The sequence below is a fragment of the Liolophura sinensis genome, chromosome 11, assembly GCF_032854445.1.
Source record: "Liolophura sinensis isolate JHLJ2023 chromosome 11, CUHK_Ljap_v2, whole genome shotgun sequence".
NCBI lineage: Eukaryota > Metazoa > Mollusca > Polyplacophora > Chitonida > Chitonidae > Liolophura > Liolophura sinensis.
The window spans coordinates 27867146-27894643 of NC_088305.1; the positions used below are offsets into that span (position 1 = coordinate 27867146).

The window sequence follows — 27498 nt, forward strand, 5'->3', positions numbered from 1 at the left end:
CTATGGGAACAATGTACTGAGTTTTGGAACAATCCATTGGCAACTTGTCACTCAGTTCTTGAACCTGTCCACAAAAATTCCTACCGGAACACTGTACTTAGTTTTGGAACAATCCAATGGCAACTTGTCACCCAGTTCTTGAGCTTACCCACAAAATGTATACACGAACACTGTACTAAGTTAATCAATGCGCTTAACATTCTGTGTCTTCAGTAGTTTTGATAACCTTCCCCAAGGAGTAAAATCAGCATTTGCTGGTCTTGTCTGACACTACCACGAAATTTTAATTTCCATTATCTTGAACCATACCTGAATGTATAACTCCAGTGTAATGCCAGCTTTTACCCTTTGATACAGGAATTCTCAAAAATCTAGATATTCTAGACAGCTCGTTTGTACATGTAGCTTGTCATAAAATAATCCTAAAATATGCCATCTACATACATTTGAAAACTACATGACATGAATAAAATACTACAGCCACCAAACAATGGATGAACAGCTTATCTGACGCTTTCAATTTATACACAGCAGTGTCTTGCAATAATTATAACAAAGAACTTAATAAAGGTAATCATAACAAATTTGTTTGACACTTTGCTCACAAAAAGTTTTGTGAATTGCGCAACATTATCTCTATGCTGTCATGAGGGAAAATATGAAGAAAAAAATTGCTAAGAATTCGCAATGTGCTTTGTCAGGTCGTCTCCCCTATTCAACCTCACAATCCTACTTTACAAAGGTCCTTGACTGATCTGAAAATGAAATGCTAAAACAGCGAAACAGACAGACAACAATGACGAGATCTGAGAGTATGACAATCTTGCAAATAACTTCTGCAGATTAGTGATTTCCAGTGCATTGTTTTGCTAAATAAAATTACCACTCAACTTTCCACAAAGTATTCCACTTCCTTCACAAAGTCCAGAAAGGTGCTACAACACAACACAAGGGTATAATTCTCAGTCCAAAATAAAATGGAAAGTTTGAAGTGTATTAGGCTGAACTCACACTATGGGCAAAACATAAACCCATAAACTGATGGCATAATCTTTGAGTGTTCTTTGTGACTGTGCTCTTCCCATTGACGAGATGTAGGTAAAACTGACGGGTAGATGTAGTCTACAGTGCCTGGTTAAGGGTTATAAGAGGGATTCAAGTGGTAGATACCAAAAGTGGACCTTCTATAAAACCACCTGCAATGTTATCGCCATGTCACATGTAAATAGTATCTAAAAGTTGCTACATGCAGGCACTTGAGAACGCCGCAATATATGTTGAAGAACACACAGAAGGCTTGTGCATGCAGATGTAATGGACACCTGTCAGATGCCCGGCAGCATGAACTGAAATGTTGTTTAATTGAAGTCACAGGTTCCCTTCCCAGCTCATCATGATGACGTCATATATAAGACAGTATGGCGTTACAGTAGAAACAGATACGTTTTAACATTGTAGAGGTTGCACTACAATCTATTTTTGACGTCACAATGGCTTAAGGTCCTGCTTTACACTTGTGCCACATCACAGGATTAAAAAATACATGCCACCTTCCCATCATGAACATCAGCTGGCAGAGAGCCTAGAATTGCAACACAAGCTCTTATGTCTCCATGGTCCCTTATCTTTCGTAAATCTGCACGTTTTGTTTTCGTTCCAAAGACAAATGAACTACGAGGCACGATGTGCACAAAAGTGCCATCGGCAAGTTCTTGGCAGTCTTCTGGAATCCTGTACACGAAACACATACACGTAACATAGACCTTTATAATACTTCATCATCCTGCGGACAAAAAACATGCCAGTGTCACCACCATGAAAACTCCTAGACACACATCAACAGCCAATGCGCCCTCTTGCTATCCCACAATGCACCATCACTACACCTGTGATGAAGACTCGATCCGTTGCTGCGGCAAATTGGAATTATTGTTGTTGTTATTGGTGGGTGAATTCACGCCTCCGTTGCAGATGTTAGGCAAATCCCCTTCTCCTGATGCAGCAGCTGTGCTTGCCAGTGCACGAGCTTCATTTACGCTGGCTTCCCGTAATACCTGGAGAACAAAGAAAGAAACAGTTATTGCAGATTTATCCTTTAACTAACTTTTCTTTGAATCCAATTATGCAGAGCCGGAGGAAACCCAGGGCCATCCACACGTTACTGGCAGGTCCTCCCAGCAGAGCAGCAACTCACAGCTCACTGGGTTATTGTGCTGCACTAGCATGCTCACCACTTGGCCACAGAGGCCCCCGATCTAATTTGTTATTGAAAGACATATCGTCTTTCCTGCTATGTGCTAACTTAGCCTCTAAAACAGAAATGAGCCAAGGCCTGGAAGTCCAAAATGGACGAAACTCAAAGTGATGCTGGGAGATCTAATGGAGTGAGTAATAATTATAGCATCTCCTGTTTGTAATAATTTTCTCTTCAACATTTGCATTAAACTATCAATATTTAACAATTTTCTGATGCAATCTGATTGCTCCTGAAACATGTCAGGAAAGCCAAGATACTGCTCTAGTAAATTTAAATCAATCAATAAAACATATATTTTCCACTGAAATATGCTAAATAAAACCTCATGATAGCACATATTTATGTCATTATCCAAAAGTTGATTCATGAGTTAAGCCACTGGATTTACCTCCCTTTGGTAATGATGTAGCCAGCTTCCATACTACTTACAGTTTATGCTCTCTACTTTCACTTTACACAATTACCACCACATGACATGAACCTATTTTTCATGACCTCACCCCCTGAACCCCTAGTATCTTCTCGCCAAATATAAACCATTCATCTGTGAATCATGCCAAAACAGACATAGCTGTCACAAAGGAGAACACTAAAAGGACATTCAGAATAAAATACCTATATCACATGCAGCATCAGTTCACAGCTAACAGTAGATTAAACGGTATATTCCACGGCCAGCTTTGATCAGATAGCTTTTTATTAAACAGGTTTACCCCACCCACCAACAACAGCACAGGTCACCTGTATTTTTTTGTTTCTTTCTTACAGTGGAGGGAAAACAATTTATTTACTGAAGTTGAATAAGCAACAAGTAGGCTTTTTGTAATATGCGATTCTGCGGCTCCTTGCACGATTCAACTTACCACCAGGTGATCCTCCACATCAGCCAGTGATTGGTCTATCCAGTCCAGGCCACCAGACAGGTGGCAGGCATGTTTGGTGATTAACACCAAGTGACTGACCAAAAGAACCAGAGCTGAACACCTACAACAACAACAACAAGGATTGGATAATTTAATACAGGACAGGTGACAGGTGTGTTATTTGACTAACACCAGATGACTGACCAATAGAGCTGTACACCTACAACAACACCAACAACAATTGCGTTTGTTGGCTTGGGGTTTAACACTGTTTTCCTGATTATATAGGTCATCAAATGATGTTGTCTTTGTAGAGGAGCAATTGTCCCAAGGCTGAAAACAGTCAAACTCTGTATAGTAAACAGAGAAAGAGAGAGAGAGAGAGAGAGAGAGAGAGAGAGGAAGACAGACTCATTTCTCCTTAAGAAGGAGCAAGTGTACATGGATTTGACAACATCTGACAAACACAGATACAGACAGGCAACATACCTGGGTCTGAGAAGTCTAGCATCCAGTGAAGGGTGTACATGGATTTTGACATCTCACAAACAGACAGACATCAAACTTAGATTCAAGAAGTCTAGCATCCAGTATAGGGTACATGGATTTTCACAACATTTCACGAACAGACAGACATCAAGTCTGGCATCCAGAGGGTACATGGATTTTCACAACATATCACGAACAGACAGACATCAAGTCTGGCATCCAGAGGGTACATGGATTTTCACAACATATCACAGACAGACGGACGGACGGACAGACATCATACCTAGCCTCGATAGGTCAAGCATCCAGAGGGTACATGGATTTCAACAACATCTCGCAGACAGACAGACAGACAGACATCATACATAGCCTCCACAAGTCTAGCATCCAGTACAGGGTACATAGATTTTCACAACATTTCATAGACGGACAGACAGACAGACAGACATCCTACTTAGACTCCAGAAGTCTAGCATCCAGTATAGGGTACAAGAATTTTCACAATATTTCACAGACAGACAGACAGAGAGACAGACAGATATACGTCATACCTACCCTCCACAAGTCTAGCATCCAGTATAGGGTACATGGATTTTTACAACATTTCACAGACGGACAGAGAGACAGGCAGAAATCATGCCTAGCTTCCAGAAATCTTGCATCCAGTATGGGGTACATGGACTTTCACAACATTTCACAGACAGACAGACAGACAGATAGAGAGACGTCATACCTAGCCTCCAGAAGTCTAGCATCCAGAGGAGGATACATGCACTTGACCACCTCATCAACCCGCGGACTGACCCGCTTGGAGATACTGATGATGTCTGTCAGTGTTTCCTGGGTGCGAATCTGCTGGGAGTTCTCCATTGTCATGCCAACCAGACGCTCCGTCAGTTGATGACAGGTCTTCAGGATAGCAATACAGTGAGGTACCAAACCACTGCCAGAAAGAGGAAAAAATGTGTATGTTACACGAAATCTACAATTTGTCAAACCAATCATATTCAATACTTCAAATAACTGTCTCCAATGGTTAATTAAAAACTTTTCCTAAAAATCTCCTAAAGTAATTTTAGCTGAAGAAGAAGTGCCTTGTCGTCGCTTATTGTTCAAAGGATACTTGTCATATTCTGTTTGGCTCCTGGTGACATTTATTCAACAATACTTTTACGGATACTTTCGCATACTTCATTTTAATGAAGATCCATGGGTAAACTACTGTGTTTCAAATAAAGTTTAGCATTTTTCAAGTGACACAGTTTGCTTGATTCTGATTGATTCATCCACCTTATAAGGGAATTTAATGTTGTTTGTGAAGTTTGAGTTCTTATCAGAAAAAATTCAAGTGATGGCATCAAAAGCACTTCCACATAACAAATTTAACTTCAAATACATTACCTACCTTAATTCCTTAGGTTTATCAACGAAGAATGAGCAACTTTCATTGCTACATTGCAATTTTGGTTCGGTTTTTATGACATTGGTCAGGTGGTTAATTCAGGGCTTCATAAGGAGTATATTTTTCGCAGTCAAATGACACAGAATAACACCCTCAGAATAAGCTTCGACAGGCATCTTGCCAACAAGAGATCAGTAAACCTGATTGGTACAAAAGCACATTTTGATGATTAGAATCTTACGTCGCATCATCCACCCATCGCTCGTCTTTGAGTATCTCCTCCAGGTTTGGATTGGTTACCTGGACATCGGATAATTCCACGTCTGCCGTCTGCTCGGAGTTGCCCGTTTCCATAGAGTTGATTAACTGAACATCGGGCCTGCAAAATGAAACGATGATAAGTCATCAGGCAGCAATCAACGCTTATTTCTATAATAAACGCTTATTTCTATAATTAATGAAACTGTGTATAGTAAAACACCTATAATACAATAGAATGTTTCCCCAGGCTCTCACTGGTTTCCTTCCACCATAATTCTGGCTGCCATTGTATAAATGAAATAATCTTGAGTATGGCGAAAACACGAAGTAAATAAATAAATAAATAAATAAATGTGTTCTACAGTATGAAGTTGGCTGAAAAATCATGTGCTACATGATCAGGGCCATACATGTACCTACAGCCACTTTGGTTCCGGAAAACATCCAACTAATCTAGGTGTACTAAAACTAAGTTAACTGAACATGTGATGTTTTACAAATAAAAACTTCAAGTTTCATACAAATGTCTTTCATTCACATATTTAACAGTTCCCAGAATGCATCACTTTCAGTTGCTTTTTATAAAATTTCTTTATGCTAGAAACGTCAGCTTTGAAGTTTGGGATCGGAACCTTCCATTTTTGTTCTAGATATGGTCCTGGTGATTTACAGCAATCGCACGGAACTTCACATAATGAGGTCGCAGTTTCAAATCCTGCTAGTTTTTTCCTGTTTTGGCTCTTGTTTTTAGTGAGGAAGTTGGCCGGTACCTGGAGAAGGTCGTTAGTTTACACCAAGCGCTTCAGTTTCCTTTTTTTTTTTTTTTGTTATATCCGTCTGACCACTGTCACATACTTGAGCATGAAAAACTTTTGAACCCACAGAGTTAACACCAATCAATCAATCAGTCACCTGGGAAATATTCAACATTCTAAACAACAGTTTGTACAGCTGGGCAATGAGTTTGTTAAAAATACAATGAAGTTATGTATGTAGGTGACAGATCAAAGATTTAGCCAGAATTTGAAATCAGGTGATCTCACTTCCGATTTTTTCCTATGTTCCCTATCTCTCCCATGTTAATTTTGTCAGCATAGGGTGTCTGAAAGACATTGTGGCACCTCTCCTCTGGTCAAACCTATGCGGATAATACAGAAGTATTGTAACTCAGAAAAACGAGATAGCTCATTTTGACTTGATACTTCGGCACTTTATTTTTAAAACCGACAAAACTTAAAATTTCATGGTGAACATTACAATGGAAATACCTGTACTGGTGGTCACAACAGTCAGTTTTTGCATAGAGATAGATTATTTATTTTTCTTGAAATACTGTAATTGACCTGAAAATCACCTCAGAAACTCCATTATTTGAAGGCCATAAACAATTGATAAAAGGTCATAAAATATTACTTCTGGTGCTGACTTTCTTATTTACAATTGTCACCCTTACGAATAAACCTCAAACACCTATGTACGACGAACAGAACTTTCAGAATCAAGTAAAATTAGTATATGTATCATATTTGATGAGTTTTAGGTGAAACCTTATGTCACATGGTAAGCCATGGATACATAACGGTAACGTAAAAAGCCAACTGTGGAATTCATGCAAATACAGGCAAAGTTAGACCGTGGGAATAAATAATTACAGCCCGTTTACATTTATTTTTCTTCTAAATACACGCTACAGTGCCGGAGAACTCTCTAGAAGGTCAGAGTGCTATTACACATCATGGGACCCATCCATGTGTAACGCACTTCCTCAAACACAGGCCGAGACTTCCCCTGGGACATGTGCGCAATTAAAAACTTTTAAAAACTTTCATTTGTCAGGTGAAGAAAGGAATGCTCCAATTATCATGTGAGATGGGCTTACGCTCCCGTTATGTTGTTATATCCGTCTGACCATTCAAAACTAAGGCCATCTGGTACACTTGACTCTGTGGGGAAATCCTGAGGTGAATGCAATTTAATATATGTATTACGTATATGTCAATACACTTGCTTCAAAGTTGACGTAGATAATGGATTCAAGAAGTGCTTGAATGTGACATAATGTAGCTGTAAATATAACCAGTAACAGGACATCCTTATATAATAATGGCACATAAAGTATGCCATGCTTTTCCATTCATGCTTTACTGAAAGGTGTCCCTTCTCCTTTTTGTGGGAATATTTTTTTCTTTCTCTCACTTTATCTGAGAAGTGTATTTCAAGTAGAAAGTTTGATTTCTTTCACCAGATTTCATCATATCCATTCTGATCAAAAGTAAAAATGTTCAACAGCTTCCGTCATCTACATGTATATGTATTCACCCAATATACAGTACACATATATCAAACTTTACTCTTTCCACCTATCACAACAGAGAGCAATTTAATCTTAACAGAATGTACCCTGACCGCCATGAATGTAAAAATCATTATTAAATACGCCATAATACTTACACGCACATTTTCAAAATTTATACTAGTATCTCTTCACATTAACAATCTAATTTTGATTTATTTCTTAATCTGTTGGACTGGTGTTTTACGCCGTACTCAAGAATATTTCGCTATACAACAGACGGCCAGCATTATGGTGGGGGGAAACACATGACCATGCCACGTACTCCAAATGGGAGACTTAAGGACGAGCTACAAGGAAGGTCCACATGACATTGTTTTCTTCTGTGGCGTTGCAACGCATGTGCACTTCATATATGTTTTATGAGCATATGTACAAGGATATTTGAGACATAATAAAGAAAAGAACAAATAAGTCCATACTTTGGACCATCTTGATACAAGCAGGAAGGAGCTCTACGACATTTAGAATGTGGTTCAAGTTACTTCTATGTTACATATACATTTCCATGTACACTCTTCCTTGCTTTTCGTCTGAAGCGTCTTACTTTAAAACATTCAGAAACTTCTGGTAAACTCCTCAGTTCAAGGAAATATAACGTGCTTGTGCCTCATACATGTATATATTTAAACTACCTGCAGAAATCATCAATCAGTGTCAATTACTTTAGAAGCACGCTTAGACCAAACCCATTTACATGTATATATTACACATTTATGCATTTACAAGTTCCTACAACTATGAATCCTGCTCTGCACAGGTGACACGAGTAATGTATACTGACAAGAGATACATCTATTGTTTACAAAACCCAAGAGAATTTTAGTTTTTTAATAACGCAGGAAGTTTCCCCTGAAGCATAAACTGAACGCAGCAATACCCTAATTCTTTTCAAACCTTTTCTTAAAACTTTTCAACTGCCTCAGTTTGAGCAGCTCTGAAATTTCATTTTCTGAGCAAATTTTATGTCTCTAAATTACTCCTGTATATTTAACATACCTACATTTCGTCAACAAACAGAGATATTCGGAAACGATATCTGTAGTGAGCCTACCACAGTAGCATTTCATATTCAGACTCTTTACCTAAAACAGTTCTTTTGACAGCTATGACCGCTGACATCAAAACTGGAGACTACCTGATGTCCAGGCTGACTGCCAAGGCCGTAAGACAGCTGGGATTTAAAGCCAATTTTATGCCATCTTTGCACATTAACAAATTAAAACTACACATTTCATGTGTCTTTTTAGTGCAAAATACTTTGAGTCTGGTACTTTATCCCGGTGCATTACATTGTAACTAGATGTACATATATTAGAATACTTCTCAAATTTCACATTTCTCAACAAGTCATACATGAAACTCGCAATAATCAAGTACATGCACTACACTGTTAACAATGTTCCCGGTAATCTACCTCAAAAACCGTGAGTATTCAACCATAACTCTCAAAATCAGCACAAACGGGAAGTTTCAATATAATACTGTTTTTGTGAAGGGTAAAACGACTACCTACTTAAGACTCTGTTTTATTATAATCTTCAAGATCCTTTCACTTGAACTATATTTATTAAAACAGAATATATTGGTGAAAATCGGTCACATGCATTAAAATGATATTGCACAATTCTTGTGTAACTGTTGGTTTATTTTGTTTTTTCTATATACACAAACAGCAATAGCTTACACATACTACTGGTACACAAAAATTGGTTGAGTGAGTGAGTGAATGAATGAGTGAGTGCTTGAGGTTTAATGTCATACTTAATACTTTTTTAGTCATATGACGATGAAGGAATCCTAAGAGTGCATGTAGGTATGAAGTGCCTCCTTGTTGCAGGACAGATTTTCACTGCTCTTTTATCTAGTGCTGCTTCACTGAGACAACTCACCAAAGGCAAGTGAGCCGCACCGCCCAAGCCATTGTACGGATACTGGTCAACCGGTCGTTGAACCATCATGTATCCCCTTCACGCTGAATGCCAAACAAGGAATTTACAACTTCCTCTTTTAAGGTTTTAGGTGTAACCCTACCCAGGATTGACCTTGGATCTACCGCCTCTCAACGCAGGCGCTCTACTGTGCTATCGGGTCTGGTCACAAAGAAACTGAAGGCGACACGCACGATGAGCCCTACCCAGCCCTGTGAACTCTAGTGGAAGTGCTGGCTAGAAATGAGAAATTCAAAGGTGCCAACAACCTTTAATACAATTTTCAACCTTTTTCAACCTCTAAAACACTTTTTCCAGTGAAATTTATGCATACAGTCATTATGAAAATGACACTAACATGAAATATCAGTGTCATTAAAGATGCAAGCTTATTATAACAGTGAAAATTACACCCCATAGTTATCTCTCACAATAATGGTTGCAGAGTCGGTTGAGAAGGTTGAAGAATTAGGGTATGTCTAAATTATGTTTGAGGAGGCCCATGTATGGACATTACACCCATGTATAAAGACAAAGCTGACTGGCTACCTCATAAGGAATCAAAACGTGACATGCATTATGAAATTTTATAATTCTTTTTCTTACTATCCATGAATGAATGAATGAATGAATGAAACCTTTATTTTAAAAGGTCAAATTGAACAATTTGCCCTTCCCACAGGCCGTCAACAAGTACAAACAGGACACACAGTTCCGTTTTGTTTTGTGTTTTTTTTTACTTTTTTAACATACGGATACATATGGAGTCTCCGTGGCTCAGGGATATATGAGGTTGGTATTTTCTAAGGGTAACTTGGGCTGCCCATTTTTCACTCCCAAACTGCAGTGTAGCCTTTTTAAAGGCAAATGTAGCTAAGGTGAAGTCTTAAACACGACAATCAAGTTTCAGAAAAGAACAAGAAATTTGAGGCAGTATCCCTGAAAAGCATGTATATGTATATAGTTTTGTTTTGGCAAATTCTGTCTGTACTGATGCACCAAAGGTTGGTGGTTTTAGCCCTGGGCACTCCAGTTTCTTCCACACATCAAATTGACCAAAAAATCTGTGAGAAATTCTAAAGTGTGGCGTTATAACAACAATAAAAAAACAAAAATAATAATAAATGGAAAATCCCATCCCTAAAGTGGCATACCTAGTCTGTCTAGACCAGGATATTTTCTTAAATTCCAATAAATTCACAAGACGTCAAACAAGGTCATAAACAGGTTGAAAATGAATTTCGTAAGCATCTGATCTATTGTGGTTTGGTGTAATCTGGGCAAACCCAAACCACGATCTAAAACAGGTTCCTGAGTGGTCCACAGCTTTTTGTGTCTGTATCAGTGTTCATGTTTTTATGGAGTAAGACGATCTCTTACAAATCCTCCATTTTTCTCTGACCGTGAATAAATACCCCACCGGAGACATTTGAACTCCTATTTGCCAACAATATGTTAATCCTTAAAAGAGAACAAAGCATAAAAATGATGCCAAAATCAGATGAAAGAGCGTCAAAACTAATTTGCAAATATGATCTTTAATGTTTTGTTGGATTTTTTTCTTTCAAGAGAAAAGGGTATTTGAAAACATTTTTCATATGGTGGGTATTTGGGACCAACTTTTGGTATTTATTACTGTTGCATAATAATGCCTTAAATAAGGATGTGATGCTTGTCTAATAAATTTATTTAAATGTAAATTTGGTGTTAATCAAGACACAACAATACTTTCAAAATATGACAAAACAAAACCTTCTGTACTTTGGAAGCAAAAAGGCTGACTACATGTACTTTGTGTACAGACAATTTGAAATCTTTGGGACTTTAAGCCACAGTTTAGCCACTGCAAACTGTGTTTGAACTAACGGCCAACCATACAGGTACAGGCTGAAATATCCAGTAAAGTTTCACACCAAAGGTTCAGTCAGAAGATGACAATTTTTTAAGCTCAAAAAAAATTTATTTTTAAACTTACCTCACTTCTCTCTGATTGGCTGCTGAGATGAGGTCAAATTTCTGACAGTACTTCTGTCGGCACACAAACACCAGGGCCACCAGCGAAGCTACGAAGATCGTAGCTAGAATGCCTATTGCAACTGCTACTACAGTATCCATGGTTTCCATGGAAACACAGCACGTTCACTTATACATTGGTCACCTGGCTGGCGCTTACAGTCAGTACTAAGGGAGGTAAATCTGGAAGGAAAGTGAAAACGAAAGTAAATGTAATTTAATAGTAGCCACCATGGGATCCAAAGAAGCCACCTGCATCAATAAATAGTGATTCAATCATCAGGGATCATCCATGTGGCAATAAACTTGATGGCTGTCAAATAAAGTAAATATTTTTGAGAACCGTGTAAAACGTCATTAAAATAAAATAAATGGATAGTGATGACTCCCAGTATTCACATGCCTTTTCATATGGAAGAATTTGCCACTGAATAATTTCTGTAATGAGACATGCATTTCAGAGAAAAAATACAATTTTCTGGGTACATGTGACTGATTGGTGTTTAATAATGTCCTCAAGAGTACCCTAAATGACCATAAATTTCGTTCATGACTAACTTGCCCATTTTTCCTGACTACTGATTTTAGATTGATGTTTTGAGGTTTGCTAGGAACATGGGGTGATATTCTACTGGAAAATTGTAAGTTTGAGCACCAAAAATAAGATTTTGTGACATTTATTTGCCTCTAAATATGCACTTTTGTGGATGAAATTTTAGATCATTTAGGGTATATAACTCCTACAAAAACATTAGTGGAGGACACCAGAGGGGCCGCAGTCAGTCAGCAGCCTTTGGGAAGTAACTGACATACACACACACACACAGAGCGAGCTCAACATCTATGATATTGGTATTAAGAAATGAAGTTTCATAAATGTCATGTATGGCCACCTAACTAGCCCTGTCAACCATTTACTGTCTACCAACAAGGTCCCCATAACAATGTCAGCAGGCGAATACCAGAGGTTACATGTATAGACTATCATCGGACACGACAGATACACTCAAGACAATAATAACATTACCTGTGTACTGTTATATATAATAATAACACAGTTCATGTATCATAAAAATAACTCCAGCCACCAATATTTTCTCACCGGAATTTCAACATATCAAGTTGTACAGCAAACCACAGCTGCCTAAACAAAGCTCAGCTCTGTTGAGACATATCACAAGAACAATAAAACCACAACATCATAGCAGGATGTTCATGCACAGCTTAAGGATGTATTTGGATAGAATATATGTGAGTAATTCAGTACATGTGCACGTCCATGTGGGATGCCTAATGTACATGTATGTGTACAAATCCATGTGGGACCTCTAATGTATGTGTACAAATCCATGTGGCACGCCTCATGTACGTGTACAAATCCATGTGGCACGCCTAATGTGCGTGTACAAATCCATGTGGCACGCCTAATGTACGTGTACAAATCCATGTGGGACGCCTAATGTACGTGTACAAATCCATGTGGCACCCATAATGTATGTGTACAAATCCATGTGGCACCTCTAATGTACATGTACAAATCCATGTGGGACCCCTAATGTACATGTACAAATCCATGTGGCATGCCTCATGTACATGTACAAATCCATGTGGCACGCCTCATGTACATGTACAAATTCATGTGGCACCCCTAATGTATGTGTACAAATCCATGTGGCACCCCTAATGTATGTGTACAAATCCATGTGGCATGCCTCATGTACATATACAAATCCATGTGGCACACCTCATGTACATGTACAAATCCATGTGGCATGCCTCATGTACATGTACAAATCCATGTGGCACGCCTCATGTACGTGTACAAATCCATGTGGCACGCCTAATGTATGTGTACAAATCCATGTGGCACCCCTGATGTACATGTACAAATCCATGTGGCATGCCTAATGTATGTGTACAAATCCATGTGGCATGCCTAATGTACGTGTACAAATCCATGTGGGACCCCTAATGTACGTGTACAAATCCATGTGGGACCCCTAATGTATGTGTACAAATCCATGTGGCACCCCTAATGTATGTGTACAAATCCATGTGGGACCCCTAATGTACGTGTACAAATCCATGTGGCACGCCTAATGTACATGTAAAAATCCATGTGGGACGCCTAATGTAAGTGTAACAATCCATGTGACATGCCTAATGTATGTGTACAAATCCATGTGGCACCCCTGATGTACATGTACAAATCCATGTGGCACCCCTAATGTACATGTAAAAATCCATGTGGGACGCCTAATGTAAGTGTAACAATCCATGTGACATGCCTAATGTACATGTACAAATCCATGTGGCATGCAAGTACAGTCCATAAAAAAAACAGCCTCTCTCGTCATATGTATATGGTATCGCGTACACATGCCCAGTAAAAATTATCCATTTGTCCGTCTCTAACTGAAGCAAAAAATCAACAGTGTCGCATTGTGGCAATACTTAGACGGAGCTAAGCCTCCTTAAAAGAAAGCAAGATTAACTGACAATCAATTAAGCCGAATACATTCTAATTAGGTATTTCTAATTAACATGTTTGAAAAAGTATTAGAACTGTAATAATTGTTAACAAATTTATAACTGTAACACATGCTACATTAATAAATGACTTACATGGGTTTTATATTCCATGGTATTTATTTTCGCAGAAATGTGTTTGGCGCGAAATCCACGAATGTTAGTACCACACGAATGAAAAGGCATTTACAGTATTTGGTATAAAGCACCTGTTTACTTTTTCAAAATTATACTTATTCAGTATAATTAAGTACATTATTTAGTATATCTATTTTTTAAAACATATTTAAAATGTTTACAATGTGTTCCTTTAAGCCTGGCTCACACGGACAGCATTTGAAAATCAGATTTTCAGAACCCTGTGTCAAATAATCTGGAACATTGGTTAACCATACACTAGCAACATTTGTTGTCCATCTTTAAAGATTCCAGGTCCCATGGTGCATTTCAGGTCATGTGACCCTAAATAGTTGTGTCACAGCTTCCATTTTGTATGCACTCGAATGCCATTTCCATAGAAGTTGGTTAATGTAGACGCCAACGATCTCACAAGATCCAGATTGCCCGCAGACGAGCGAAATCTTGTACTCGGCTCATTTTGTTTCTGAAGTTTTTGTTGCAGAAAATTAAACAAGCTAAATCTTTGGATCAAGTGTTCCAGGCTCAGGAATTCTTGTTGTGGTGACCCGCAGACGAGTCAAGGATTTTTAGTTGTCTGGATCAAGAAATCTCGTTTTTCGACAACAAATGTTGTCCGTGTGCGCTGGGCTTAACATGTTAATGCAAGACTAGATGAGGTTTTCTAATTTGAGTACCATGTACCCTCTTTTGAATCCCTTAATTTGGGCCTACATTTATGCTGCAAAAGTGCTGAAATATATCTTAATTTAGAGTTAGTATGCAACTTGCTACCAAGGAACTGAAAAATGAATATAATGCTGTATTAATATACACTTCATTTTATTTTCATTTATTTCTATCATTTTTATCAAAATATTTAAACACAAGATCTTCACAATTTCAGTGTCTCTTTACGTTAGACATTTTGAGAGCACTGGCCATTCGAGATATGGGAAAAATCACCTGCATCAAAATGTTGACGTCAAAAATAATGAGTTGTTTTTCAAGGTCGTTCTGAGTTTTTTTCACATCTAACTGCCCTGTAATAGTGCCATATTGTGTTTTTTAAAATATCTAACTACCCAAGGCCAAAGTTAAAGAATTGTTTCTTGATGTTACAAATCCTTTATAACAAAACAGGGTAGGTAAATCTTTTGTTTTTTTTTTTGCATAAGGGAAGAACAATCATAAAATCCTGCTCAAATGATTGATCACAATTAAACTTTCTCAACACTGATCAGAACGTAGTACTAAGTTATGTCACCCAATATATGGCAATTCTCAAAATAAATTTTCTTAGATCTTTACAATAAAACTAACAAGTAAACATTATTTAAGCATTTTAACGAGTACAATTTAATCAACAGTTTGTGTGAGCATTTTCAGGTCCTGTACAAAGAGGGCGAGAGAGGATTATGTCCACGTTTTGTCAGTGTTGTAAATATAAAAATCAACAAGGTTATAATTCTCCTCCATGAGGTCAGCTTTGCTCAATAGCCGGAGAGGAAATTTTATATCTTTTATAGCGCCTGTCACCTGTAAACAGAATGAAACTTCAAACAATGGGTGAAATGGGTTATCATCTGCGCCGGTAACTCGGTAGAGTTTCCGCTTAGGAGCAATGAGATCCACCTTTAATCCAGTCAACTATTTATATAAGTGACATAATACATAAATAATATCAAATGTAATTTAATGATTAATATTTTAATTAACACTATTTCCTTGTTAACATTAATCAAACAATATTATTAAAAACAGTACATACATGTATAGATGAATCCCTACACATGTGAACAGTTTGGGGGTATCAGGGCACAAGCCGACTTCATAAGCTGGACATAAACATGTACAGTGTATCTACCTTAAGCTTCACCATGCGTAACTATACAAGTGTTTATTTCCTCCCCAAGTAGAATACTGAGGACTTTACACATACGATGACAGTACTGATAGTAGAAGTCTGTCCTACGCACATGTAGTACATGGACGACTCCACACGTGGACACGGGAATGTTTGAAGTCTCACCAGAGATCTCGGAACCATGCCACCCTACTGCTTCACACAAAACCCAGACAAAGTACTAGTTGAAAGGAAGAGCTACATACGGTGCACTTCCTCTGTTATCCTAAAAGTGTGTGTCGAGGGGGGAGGAGGGAGGTGGGGGGGGGGGGATTTTACCCCTGTAACCAGAGCTATGAGAATGCTTGAATTCCTTTTAAAAAGTCACATTCAACCTCATTGTTTTATCTGAATGGAATACACATTGCTTAAATGATGAAAATGGAATCCCACAAATCTGTTCACTTTTATATAGTATTAAAACCTTTCACCTGCAACCCTAGATTTGGACTACCTTCTGATGGACTCTCCATTTAAATTGCGGTAAAAAAACCATTAAAGTGATAAACATAGAATCCCCAAAACCTGATTACTGTTATAGGCATCAAAACCACTGAAACAACTTCCTTGTGGTTCATGCACTAGATTTGGACTGATTCTGGTGCATTCTTACAAACCAATTTCTGACCCCTGTAACAAAAAAAAGAGCTCTGACATGCTCTTTGTAAATGTGATACAAATACACATTTACATATTAGATAAACCAAATCATTTACTGCAGTCACTCTCAAAAACATGATGGTTGTTCTCTCTACACCACAAAGTCAAAGGGTCAAAGTTAAAAAGATAAGTGAAACAACTGACTTTGACTTCTGAAACAATAGTCAAAATTTGAAACACTTCCAACTCAGTCTGGCAATTTAGATGAAATGCTTGATAAATCTGTTAGGATCTATGTTTTTTTTCATGGAGTAATGACACCTACTGCACACATGTACACAATGTACTGTACTGTGACCTACTGTCCACAAGATCCATGTAATACCATGTTATCTTCTTGATATTACATCTTTTCAACGGTCAAAAAACTAGACTGAAACATTATTTAATATTACAATAAAATAGATACAATGAAACTTACAGTTTCTACAGTGCCCACAGTGTACATTAAACTAAAGTTTAATTATAGACACTTACCAATTCTGTGATTGGCTCAGTTTCCTCTTGTGGGTACATTTACAGTGTACATTACTTAAGTTTAAATTCATAGATTATTTATAGACAGCTGCCTATTTTGTGAAGGGAAGGAAAAAACAGATCAATTCCCTAGTCCAGACCAAAGTGTTTAACAAGAGTGTGCAGAGTCATCCGTAACGCATTCTTCAGGCCATTTTGACAAAACTTTTTAATCACCTACATACTTTTTCAACGGGAAAGACGATGTATAGGATGTAGCACTATACAGCACCAACATTTACAAGAAATATTAAAAAGACATATTGCCGACAGCTAAAAATTTGTGCTGCTACTTTTAACGTCATCTACATGAAATTAAGACTTTCAGATGTCTACTAACATCTTTGAGTGGACAATCTAATGTTCAGTTTTTTCTGGGGTTTCCCTTCGGCCATTTGCTCACTCCAGTCGCTAAATGACCAAAGACTGACTTTTTTGACTGGGTTACTTCTCCTTGTAGTGTAGACGACGGGAGATATTTAGTGAAATTCAAATGTAAAACACGGCACTGTAACTATTCAGCCAACCACGTAACTACAGTTCTGCCGTACAGATTGTAGGGAACTATAAATACTTCACAAAACATGACTGATTATAGAAAGGAAGGTTGTACTTGGTATAGCAGATTTATAAAACATGGCCGATTACAGAAAGGAAGGTTGTACTTGGTATAGCAGATTTATAAAACACTGCCGATTACAGAAAGGAAGGTTGTACTTGGTATAGCAGATTTATAAAACATGGCCGATTACAGAAAGGAAGGTTGTACTTGGTATAGCAGATTTATAAAACATGGCTGATTACAGAAAGGAAGGTTGTACTTGGTATAGCAGATTTATAAAACAGGGCTGATTACAGAAAGGAAGGTTGTACTTGGTATAGCAGATTTATAAAACAGGGCTGATTACAGAAAGGAAGTTTGTACTTGGTATAGCAGATTTATAAAACAGGGCCGATTACAGAAAGGAAGGTTGTACTTGGTATAGCAGACTTATAATTTGCTTTCAAATGTTATATTGTTTACATGTTGGATCCACATGTGAACGTTGCATTGTGGAAATCTCTGCTCAGCGTTATTTGCATGTTATCTCGTCAGACAGACAGTTTATGCTAGTGATGGCTTTTCCCTTCGTAACTCTCTTAATTGATATTTCCCCAAAATATAAGCCCAGGGAGTTTACTAAGGAGTCCAATGCAACTTTAGAAGCTGAACCAACTAAAAAATCTGACCTTTTTACAGTATGACGTACATGTACAAGGTTTTGAGAAATAGGTCCCTGGTTTACATCAATACATGTAGCTGATCATTATACCTGCTTCATTATAACAGACACTTCAATACTGTTATACATGAAGCATGGTCTTGAATGTGCCTCAAAAATTTTACATACAATGTTTCAGTTGCCCAGCGAACTTTTGTTTAGCATTGATTTACAGCCTCATAAACCATGTCATTATTCACGAAAGTCACAATATCATGCTGATTTGCTAAAGCCACGTTCACGTGGTCGTCGTCATATGACTGAAAAATTGTTGAGTACGACGTTAAACCCCAAGCACTCACTCACTCACATGGTTGGATCTGTCATATCAACTCAGCAAATTCTACCAGTGAAGTTATTTTATACGAGGCCAAACTCACATGCTGCGATTCATTGAATTCTAGCTACAAAGTGTACATGTATGATTGCACGTTTGTCCTGTTAACCTGCGACTGCTGGTGATCCAATTCATTGTGTCAGGTACACAAATTTTACCATGTGAATGTGGCTTCGAAGTTAACGTCTAGTATCAGACTGTGTCAATTCGTGTCATGTTACATGCAGATGTATATATGTACATGTATGTGACACATATTGTAAATCTAACACATTTTTGTATGTTTGTAAGGTGTTTATTCAAGCCTTTTCTGAAGGCATTAATCTGTGATGACTGATAAAATCATACTTTTTGTGAAGCCCTGAAACTGGCCAATCCAACCAATGTAGCTTTGCCTCCATAATCAAATTAAAAGTGTGCACAAAATGAACTGAAAGTTGCTCTTTCAAGCGAAAAAGTTGAAGAATTAGGGTACTATCAATAGCTAATAAACTTCATGTAATAATGAAGTTTGTTATCCTCATAAGGATTACTGACACCATATATCTGCGTATCCTATCAGTGAGTCACCATCAAACCCCATGCTGTGAGTTCAAGTTCACAGCCCCATGCTGTGAGTTCAAGTTCAGCTCATGCTGGCTTCCTCTCTAGCCGTGCGTGGGAAGGTCTCCCAGCAACCTGTGGATGGTCATGGGTTTCCCTGGGCTCTGCCCGGTTTCCACCCACCCCAAAGCTGGCGGCCGTCGTATAAGTGAAATACTCTTGAGTACGGCGTAAAATACCAATCAAATAAAATCATTGGGCCCCAACAAAGGGAGATAACCTGCTCAGTAGACACATTAGATGTCTGCAGGATTCCAGAATACTGTAAAATCCCTTTTTATTCGCAGGCATAAACTTTCGCAGATTTGGTAAGAAGGCACATTCACGGGAATCAACTTTCAAGGATCTTAAGAGAATTTTTCAAAACTGTTCAAAACTGACAACTGATCAAACTTCAATACAGAAACGTCAAGTAATAAAACAACTCAAGCATTCAAGTAACAATGTTGTCATTTAAACTTGTCTGTACCTGTAAGATGTGACAAAAATTCTATACAATACAGTAACTTGATCAGACAAAGAAAGTTAATCCTCCTAACCTTTTAATCCTTTGAAGACTGTTAGTCTTTATAAGGCGAAGCCCTTAACTGCTGTGTGAGTAAATATTCGTATCACTCACTCTGGGAGATGACGAAGGATTAAATGTGATATAAATAAATCCCACTGTTTAATTCTCATGCATCAGCAATGTGAGCGAAATTTTGAGTGAACTGTGATGGATTTGAGTAGATTTCTCAGAAATCATCATTATGAAAAGGAAGTTTGAAGTGCAGAATCCCCGAGCCATGTACATGTATCTGGTGCATTGAAAAGGTGATCTGACTGGAAGGCAAGTGCATTTGATAAAAAACACAGCCGCGGCAATAAATCAACAACAACAAAGTCGCATTGTGGCGATCCTTGAACGGAGCTGAGCCTCCTTAAAAGAAAGCAAGATTAACTGACAATCAATTAAGCTGAAAGCCAGAATACATTCTAATTAGGTATTTCTAATTAACGTGTTTGAAAAAGTGTTAGAACTGTAGTGCTTGTTAACAAATTTATAACTGTAACACATGCTACATTAATAAATTACTTACATGGGTTTTATATTCGATGGCAATTATTTTCACGGAAATGTGTTTGCCGCAAAATCTACAAATGTCAGTACCACGCGAATAAAAAGGCATTTACAGTATATCTGCACTCCAGGCAATGGACTTGTTGTCCATTGAAACACAGAGTATATTCTCACATGCGCGATAAACATGCATAGATGTATATAAAACCATTTACATACTGTACACAGTATATCCTAAATCACCTCAATTTTCGTCCATCATTAAGTCACTCATTTTTCCAGATTCTGAGAGATTTACTGACTTTATAAAGGTGCTTTGAGAGGTGTTTGAAAGGTAGGATTATATCCTACTGGGAAAAAGTAAATTTTAGCACCAGAAGTAATGTCTCATGACATTTATTTGCCACCAAAATGCTCTTTTGTGGTCGGATTTGGAGGTCATTTAGGGTACAAGTACATGTCTATTAAACATGAGGAAAAGCTCAACAGACTGATCAGATTGTGTGATCAAAACAGGTTCATGTATAATGTTATTGTTGAACACTAATCAGCCAGACAGCAAAAGGTAAAATGCAGAAGGATGGGTCATCAGTCTGGACAATCTACACATGACTGCTTCAGGCATTTAGTGCTCTTCTTTGTTTGAATAAAACTGTTTCTGTGGACCAAAGAAGTCACGTGTACAGTGAAAGCACATATTCTGGGTGGCCCAACTAAAGAACATTACTAAGGAGATACACAAGGTTTACTAAGTGGATTCCTTGTATGGGAGTTGGGAATGGCATAGCAGTTCACATGCTAGCAGACGTGTGTATAGGGGTGGCGCCAATTCAACATGTTCTAAGACTATCACCTATGAATTACTTGTTTTCTTTAAAGTCTTTTGAAACTTTTCCACACGGCAATAGTCATATAAAGTGTCAATAAATTGTTTAGATCACATGAAGTTTTGAATCGCTATGTTATTCACACCCCAACTTCCGCCACATACGCGAGTGCAACCACGTGGAACGCCCTTGAACTGAGGAAACCGCTTCAGCCCTATACACAGTATAGTAAGTCGTTAAATGACACTTCTGATCACTTCACAAGTTCAGCTTAATCAAAATGTAAAGCTAGATGAAGTGCAATAAGAGTCATGCACGTAAATGAGGTATATGGATCCAAACAGACTAATAAGCTGCAAACATTCTACAGGTATTATACCATATACAAGCTACTTAACTGTTACTGTACATGTTGATATAGGTACGAAACTATCCCCAAAATACCTGTGTACAAACACTTGCACTTTATATACAATATATGACAAATAGACCGGAAAGCTCATCAAAGTTTTTACAAGGATTTTAATAAGCACATGTACCTGGTCAATCAGGCGAAAATTTATGGCTACAAATAGTGGTGATGGAAAATTAATCTGTCACATATCCAAGCTCATCAGTGTTCCACAGTCGGTTATCCTGACTCCAACTGCCTCAGGGTGTGTGTGTGCGTGTATGTTAGTCTTGACTTAGGCTGTTGAATAAATGGATTTCTACATCAAGCCTAATGGTGATAAATGGGTCCTGCTTTACGATGCAGTCGCAACTTGCGCCCTGGAGTACTTTTCATGGCAACGTATACATGTATGTATACTGAAGATATACCTGGCTATGGTAATTGCGCTTGGCGTAGCCCTGCGACAACTTTGTAAAATGGGCCCCTGTAGATCTATTGTTGGATCTGCCTGCATCCATAAGAAAGGAAGAGTGATATAAAATCAATTAAAAATGTCTTTTTTTTTTTTTTTCACAAAAAGGAATTCAAGTTTCCACTATAAGGTGGATGTCATGAATCAATAAAATAAGTCACTTGAAAAAAGATTAACTTAAGGTAAAATACAATAAATACCTGACTGCACCTCCATTTATAGGCAATATTAATTTATTCTGAGCTTTAAATTTCAAAAAATGGAATAAAAATAAAACTGAAAATCCATCTTTTTATTTTGTCCCCCCTTGATGTTTTTTATGATTTTAAAGCTTTCTGATCATGCAAATATGTGTTCAATAGCAAAAATTACCACCACAGGCTAAATCATCCACAAAGAGACGATTTTCAATGCTACGTTTTATACCTTCCTCCAACACTGAAGAAAAGATTTTTTCTGCGTGTAAAACACAATTTAAAATTAGCGTAGCCTTACAGCATGTCAGATCAGCGTGTTTATGTCCTGATAGCAAGATGATTTCAATTCCCTGTAAACAGTGGACAAGCATGTGACTAGGGGAAACCAAGCAGACATTCCAATTTGTTATCTCAGATGTTGCCAATACACATGACTGGGAACTGCAGCTTGAGTTTTATCACCACATTACACAATATACCTGTACATGCAGGTTTACTTGTGACTCTTTGTAGAAAATGCAGAGCGCAGCTAAGAGCTGCATCACAATAAAATACAAAAGTTTATTGTTTGACTATACTCCTCGATGCGTTTGGAAATGTTTTATTGTTTACAGGTTTGCTCTTAACGCAATGATATAATGCCACAAAATGAAGATATGCAGACCATGTTTTGTTTGTGGTTAGTTCTTTTAGGCTTTCTTTCATTCAACCGTGGACAATTTGCCCGTTTGTGAAATGATATGTACATACATGTAAGTTTTTCCTCCGATCTCACAGAAATCAAAGCAGATGAAACCCATTCGACTTCAGTGTTGCAACTGAATAGGTACAGTACCAGAGTACTTGGACCCAAAATTCAGACAGCTAAGCCACCACAGATCTGAACAGGCAGTAGCCTGAATCATTGCTCTGAACTCCACACTGTGCTGTAGCCAACCACACCTACTGACACATTCAGACCTCACATATTAAACATAATGACCAGGTTCTCATATCAGTACATAAATGCATTTGGTGTGTAATATGCATGATACCTTTCCATTCAACAGTGTTCATGTCCACTTGAATATCTTAATGGAGATGCCTATTTTCGCCCTCAGTTTTCAATGCTCTGCCACGAATTAATTCTCAATAAAGAAACACGCTTTTATTACATTTCTCACATGGAACTTAGAAATGAAAGACAGAAATTCTATGTATTTCTAGAAATAAATAAATGTCGTAGAATATTACAGTTTTGGTTGAAACTGATTTCCAAAGAAAATGATCTAAAAAAAATAAAATGGGAAAGCTCCAGGTTAACTGCTTAGCTGTCACCACAAGCTAGCAAAGAGGGCTGAGGTCATATTCTTTTCACCCTAAAGACCCAACAAGGAGTATTAAAGGTAGAATATCAGCAAATGAATTCACATACCTGTGAAATGACTGACCAAAGTCTGTTACCTCAGTGCACTATGAAAATTGGCTTTTCACAATAGTACCAGTTATGTCTGTTTCCACCGGCTCTTCCAAAATAATCTCATATAAGTAATAGAAATTTTGCATTATAAAATAAACCACTGCATCTCACCAATGATCCGTCAGACATTGGTGAGCTGGATTTGAACTCGCAAGTGCACTGGTCCAACGCTAGCTCTCTTAGGTGTAGTACAGGCATCATTATCCTTCATGTCAAAATTTGAAAATGAAAGTTTTCAGCATTATGGTGGCAGGGAACTGGGCAGACTCCGGATGAAACCCACAACCATCTGCATGTTGCTGGCAAACCTTCCCACATACGGCCGAAGAGTAAGACAACATGAGCTGGACTTGAACTCACACCAACCACGCTGAAGGGACTTCTGGGTCATTACGCTGCGCTAGCGCTCTAACCAACAGAACCATGGAGGCCTCGTTATTGCCATAAGATTTTGTACATAAATATATATACCTTAAATAACAACATTTGCTTGTATGTGTATAAATCTCTCAGAAAACCAAAGATTGACTTTTTGACTGGGTTACTTCCCCTTGTTTTTATTGGGGTATTGGGTAATTTTTTAAATTTTTTTCTCTTAAACTTGCTAGCAGTATATGTGTCAGACTGCATGCCTTATAACCGCTGATATGATCTTGAAAACAGTAATTTAGAAGTACTATGGCTTGAAATCAAGCCAGCAAAGTCCAAGCCATTCTTAACCTACTATGTACATGTATGTAGACCTCCAAACTCTCTTTCAACATTAATGCAAGAATTTGAAACAAACTAAGAAAATGTATATTATGAACAAAAAAAAAAAAACTGGTTCCCCTGGGTGATTTAATATAGACTTCAATAATATATTTAATATAGTAAAATCACTCCTAATGAAAGGTGGACTAGTATGGCAGAATCTTTAAATCTGCCTCAACTGGTGAAGTCTCCCCCCTAGTCACTTCATCCACTTCAACTCTCATCGATCATATATGTTACTTCAACTGAGAAAGTCGTATCCATTCAAGTCCCTGTTCCAGCCATATTAAAGTGATCATTTTCCAGTCTGTATTACTCTCAAATCAAAGATTAACTACAGTATGAAGCATAACACTGTTACAATTCAGTAAAAAGCATGTGAAGATTTCAACAAAAATCTTTTCCAGCAAGACTTGATGGATTTGCCCTGGGAAACTATACATCCCATAATAAACCCTGAAGTGGTTGTGAATGAATGGTCAAACCCATTCCAAGATGTTCTACATAAACATGCCCACATGAAAACAAGACAAGTCAAATAGCTTTCAAAACCGTCTTGGGTTACAGGAGATATTCTAAATTTTATGCATCAACGAGATACATGTAAGTATAAACAAAAAAGGAGCGGCAATTTGCAAATGACTTATAAGGAAATGCATTTTCTCCTGACAGAATCTGGGAGATCTTGAGAAAATGTAATCCTAAGCAAAAGAGTCTACAACATGATGCTATCACTGATGAAGATGGCAATGTAATAAATGATCCAGCTGAAATTAGCCATATTTTCAATACCTTTTTCTCAAATGTAGCCCAATATTTGACGGATATTGATAACATAAACAAGGACAGTTTTGTCCAGAGTCTCCAAACACTCTGAACAAGTCGAAGAAAAATATCCTTTCACTTTATACCAAATATCTCCTATGTTTCTGTATTGTAATAACTTTTAAACCTTGATAAAATAAGACCAGTGGTCTAGACAATGTCAAAGCTAGATTTCTTCCATCAGCTGCCCCCATTATTGCAAAAAATATGACCATGTTAATAAACAAATGTCCTATGACCAGTTCTTTTCCAGATATGTGGAAAATTGCTTAAGTTATCCCTCTTCACAAAGATTGTCCAAAGGACAAAGTTGAAAACTATCTTCCAATATCTGTCCTACCTGTTGTTTCAAAAATCACTGAATGATATGTACATAACTGTTTATATGAGTATCTCTCAAACTTTAAATTATTGCATGAAAATCAATTGGGTTTTCGCTCCTTATATTCTTGTGAAACTGCACTTATGAAAATCGTTGAACACTGGCATAGGGCAACAGATAATGGGGAAGTTATTGGAACCATACTTGTGGACTTCAAGAAAGCATTCCATACTGTAAATCATGATATATTATATGACAAACACCTCATGTTCATTAACCCTCAAAAATCTAAATACATGATACGGGGCTCCAGGCAACGGCTGCCGTTTTAATCAAACATGTTCCTTTCTCTGTTATGCATGATGAAGTACACTCGAATGAGTCAGTTAGGCTGAAATGACGGGTATTTATACTGATGAACATCGTTCCTGGAACACATCAATCAAAAATTTGTATAAAAAGGTTTCTTAATTGTTAGGGATTCTACAAAGGAAGGGGGCTCCACTAAAACGTCATTGTAGTGGTATTTCCTGTAAGTGTTATGTTCTTCCTCAGTTTGGTCATTGCTGTTCAGTATGGGGAAACTATTCAATTAAAAACAGAGAAAGGATAGTCATGTTCCAGAAAAGAGCTCCTTGTTCAGTTCTACAAGAAGGCATTAACGCATCTGGAAAAACTTTACTTTTACGGAAATGTATGCAGTTTAATAAAAGGGTAAACTACAGAATTCCTTGTGTCATATATAAAGCATTACATAATCTCTGTCCAAACTATATAAAACAGCTTTTCCCTCCAAACAAACAGCTGCACAATACTGTTCTCAGAGCAACACAACATAATATCTATCTTCCAAAAGCAAGGACAAATTACATGACAGCAAGGTTTTCACTTTCGATAAGCATCAACTATGGAACTGCCTCTATAGCCCCTTCTCTGTCAAGCTTTCCATCATACTACTTAAAATCACAATTAGAGTCAGATAACAAATGAAATGTACATACATACATACACTGTATCAATTATATTTTGATGTATTACTATTATTATAGAAAATCTTTTCAGAAGGCTATGTCCCTGTAACACGCTTGCACGCATGTGCGTCGTTCAAACCAAACAGATGTACATCAATACATTGTATTCACCCTAATTCCTCAACCTTTTCGCATGTGAAAGAGCAACTTTCAGTGCAATTTACAACATAATCTAATTTCATTATGGAGACAAAACTACATGGTTTTAAATGGCCAGAATCAGGTTCCAACACAGAATAATGCCTTTGGAATATGCTTGGATAAACACCTTGCAAACATGCGAAAAGTTTGAAGAATTACAGCACGTTATCATATATGTATGTACATGTTTGTAACCTACTTCCTCAACACCTTAGCATATGAAAGAGAATCTTTCAATGAAATTCATGCTCATTTTTAAGCTGACTTGGGAGACAACACTGCGTTGGTTGCATTGGCAAATTTCGGGCTTCAAAAAAAGTGTAATTTTATCAGTCTGCACAAAATAATGCCTTAAAAAACACCTTGCACACATGCCAAAATGTTGAAGAATTACAATAGTACACCAAATGTCAATAACAAGGTCTACATGTATGTACCCTCAGAGTGATGTAATTACCATTTGACTGATCACCAGGCAAGGGAGAACAACTACCATGATTAAAATTAGAACTGAAACT

The 27498-nt window shown here is 37.6% G+C and overlaps 1 protein-coding gene across 1 annotated transcript in view; it reads right to left on the reverse strand.

Annotated features, from left to right (window-relative positions):
- Window positions 1–1380: 1380 nt before the first annotated feature.
- LOC135477878 (transmembrane protein 98-like) overlaps window positions 1381–27498 on the reverse strand; it is a 34396-nt gene continuing 8278 nt past the window's right edge. The window contains exons 3-7 of the mRNA XM_064758088.1: window positions 11532–11752; window positions 5253–5390; window positions 4343–4552; window positions 3121–3241; window positions 1381–2054 (exon numbers count right to left, since the gene is read on the reverse strand). Coding sequence (XP_064614158.1) covers window positions 1881–2054; window positions 3121–3241; window positions 4343–4552; window positions 5253–5390; window positions 11532–11680 — 792 coding nt within the window. The 5' untranslated portion in view covers window positions 11681–11752 and the 3' untranslated portion in view covers window positions 1381–1880. The remainder of the gene's footprint in view (window positions 2055–3120; window positions 3242–4342; window positions 4553–5252; window positions 5391–11531; window positions 11753–27498) is intronic.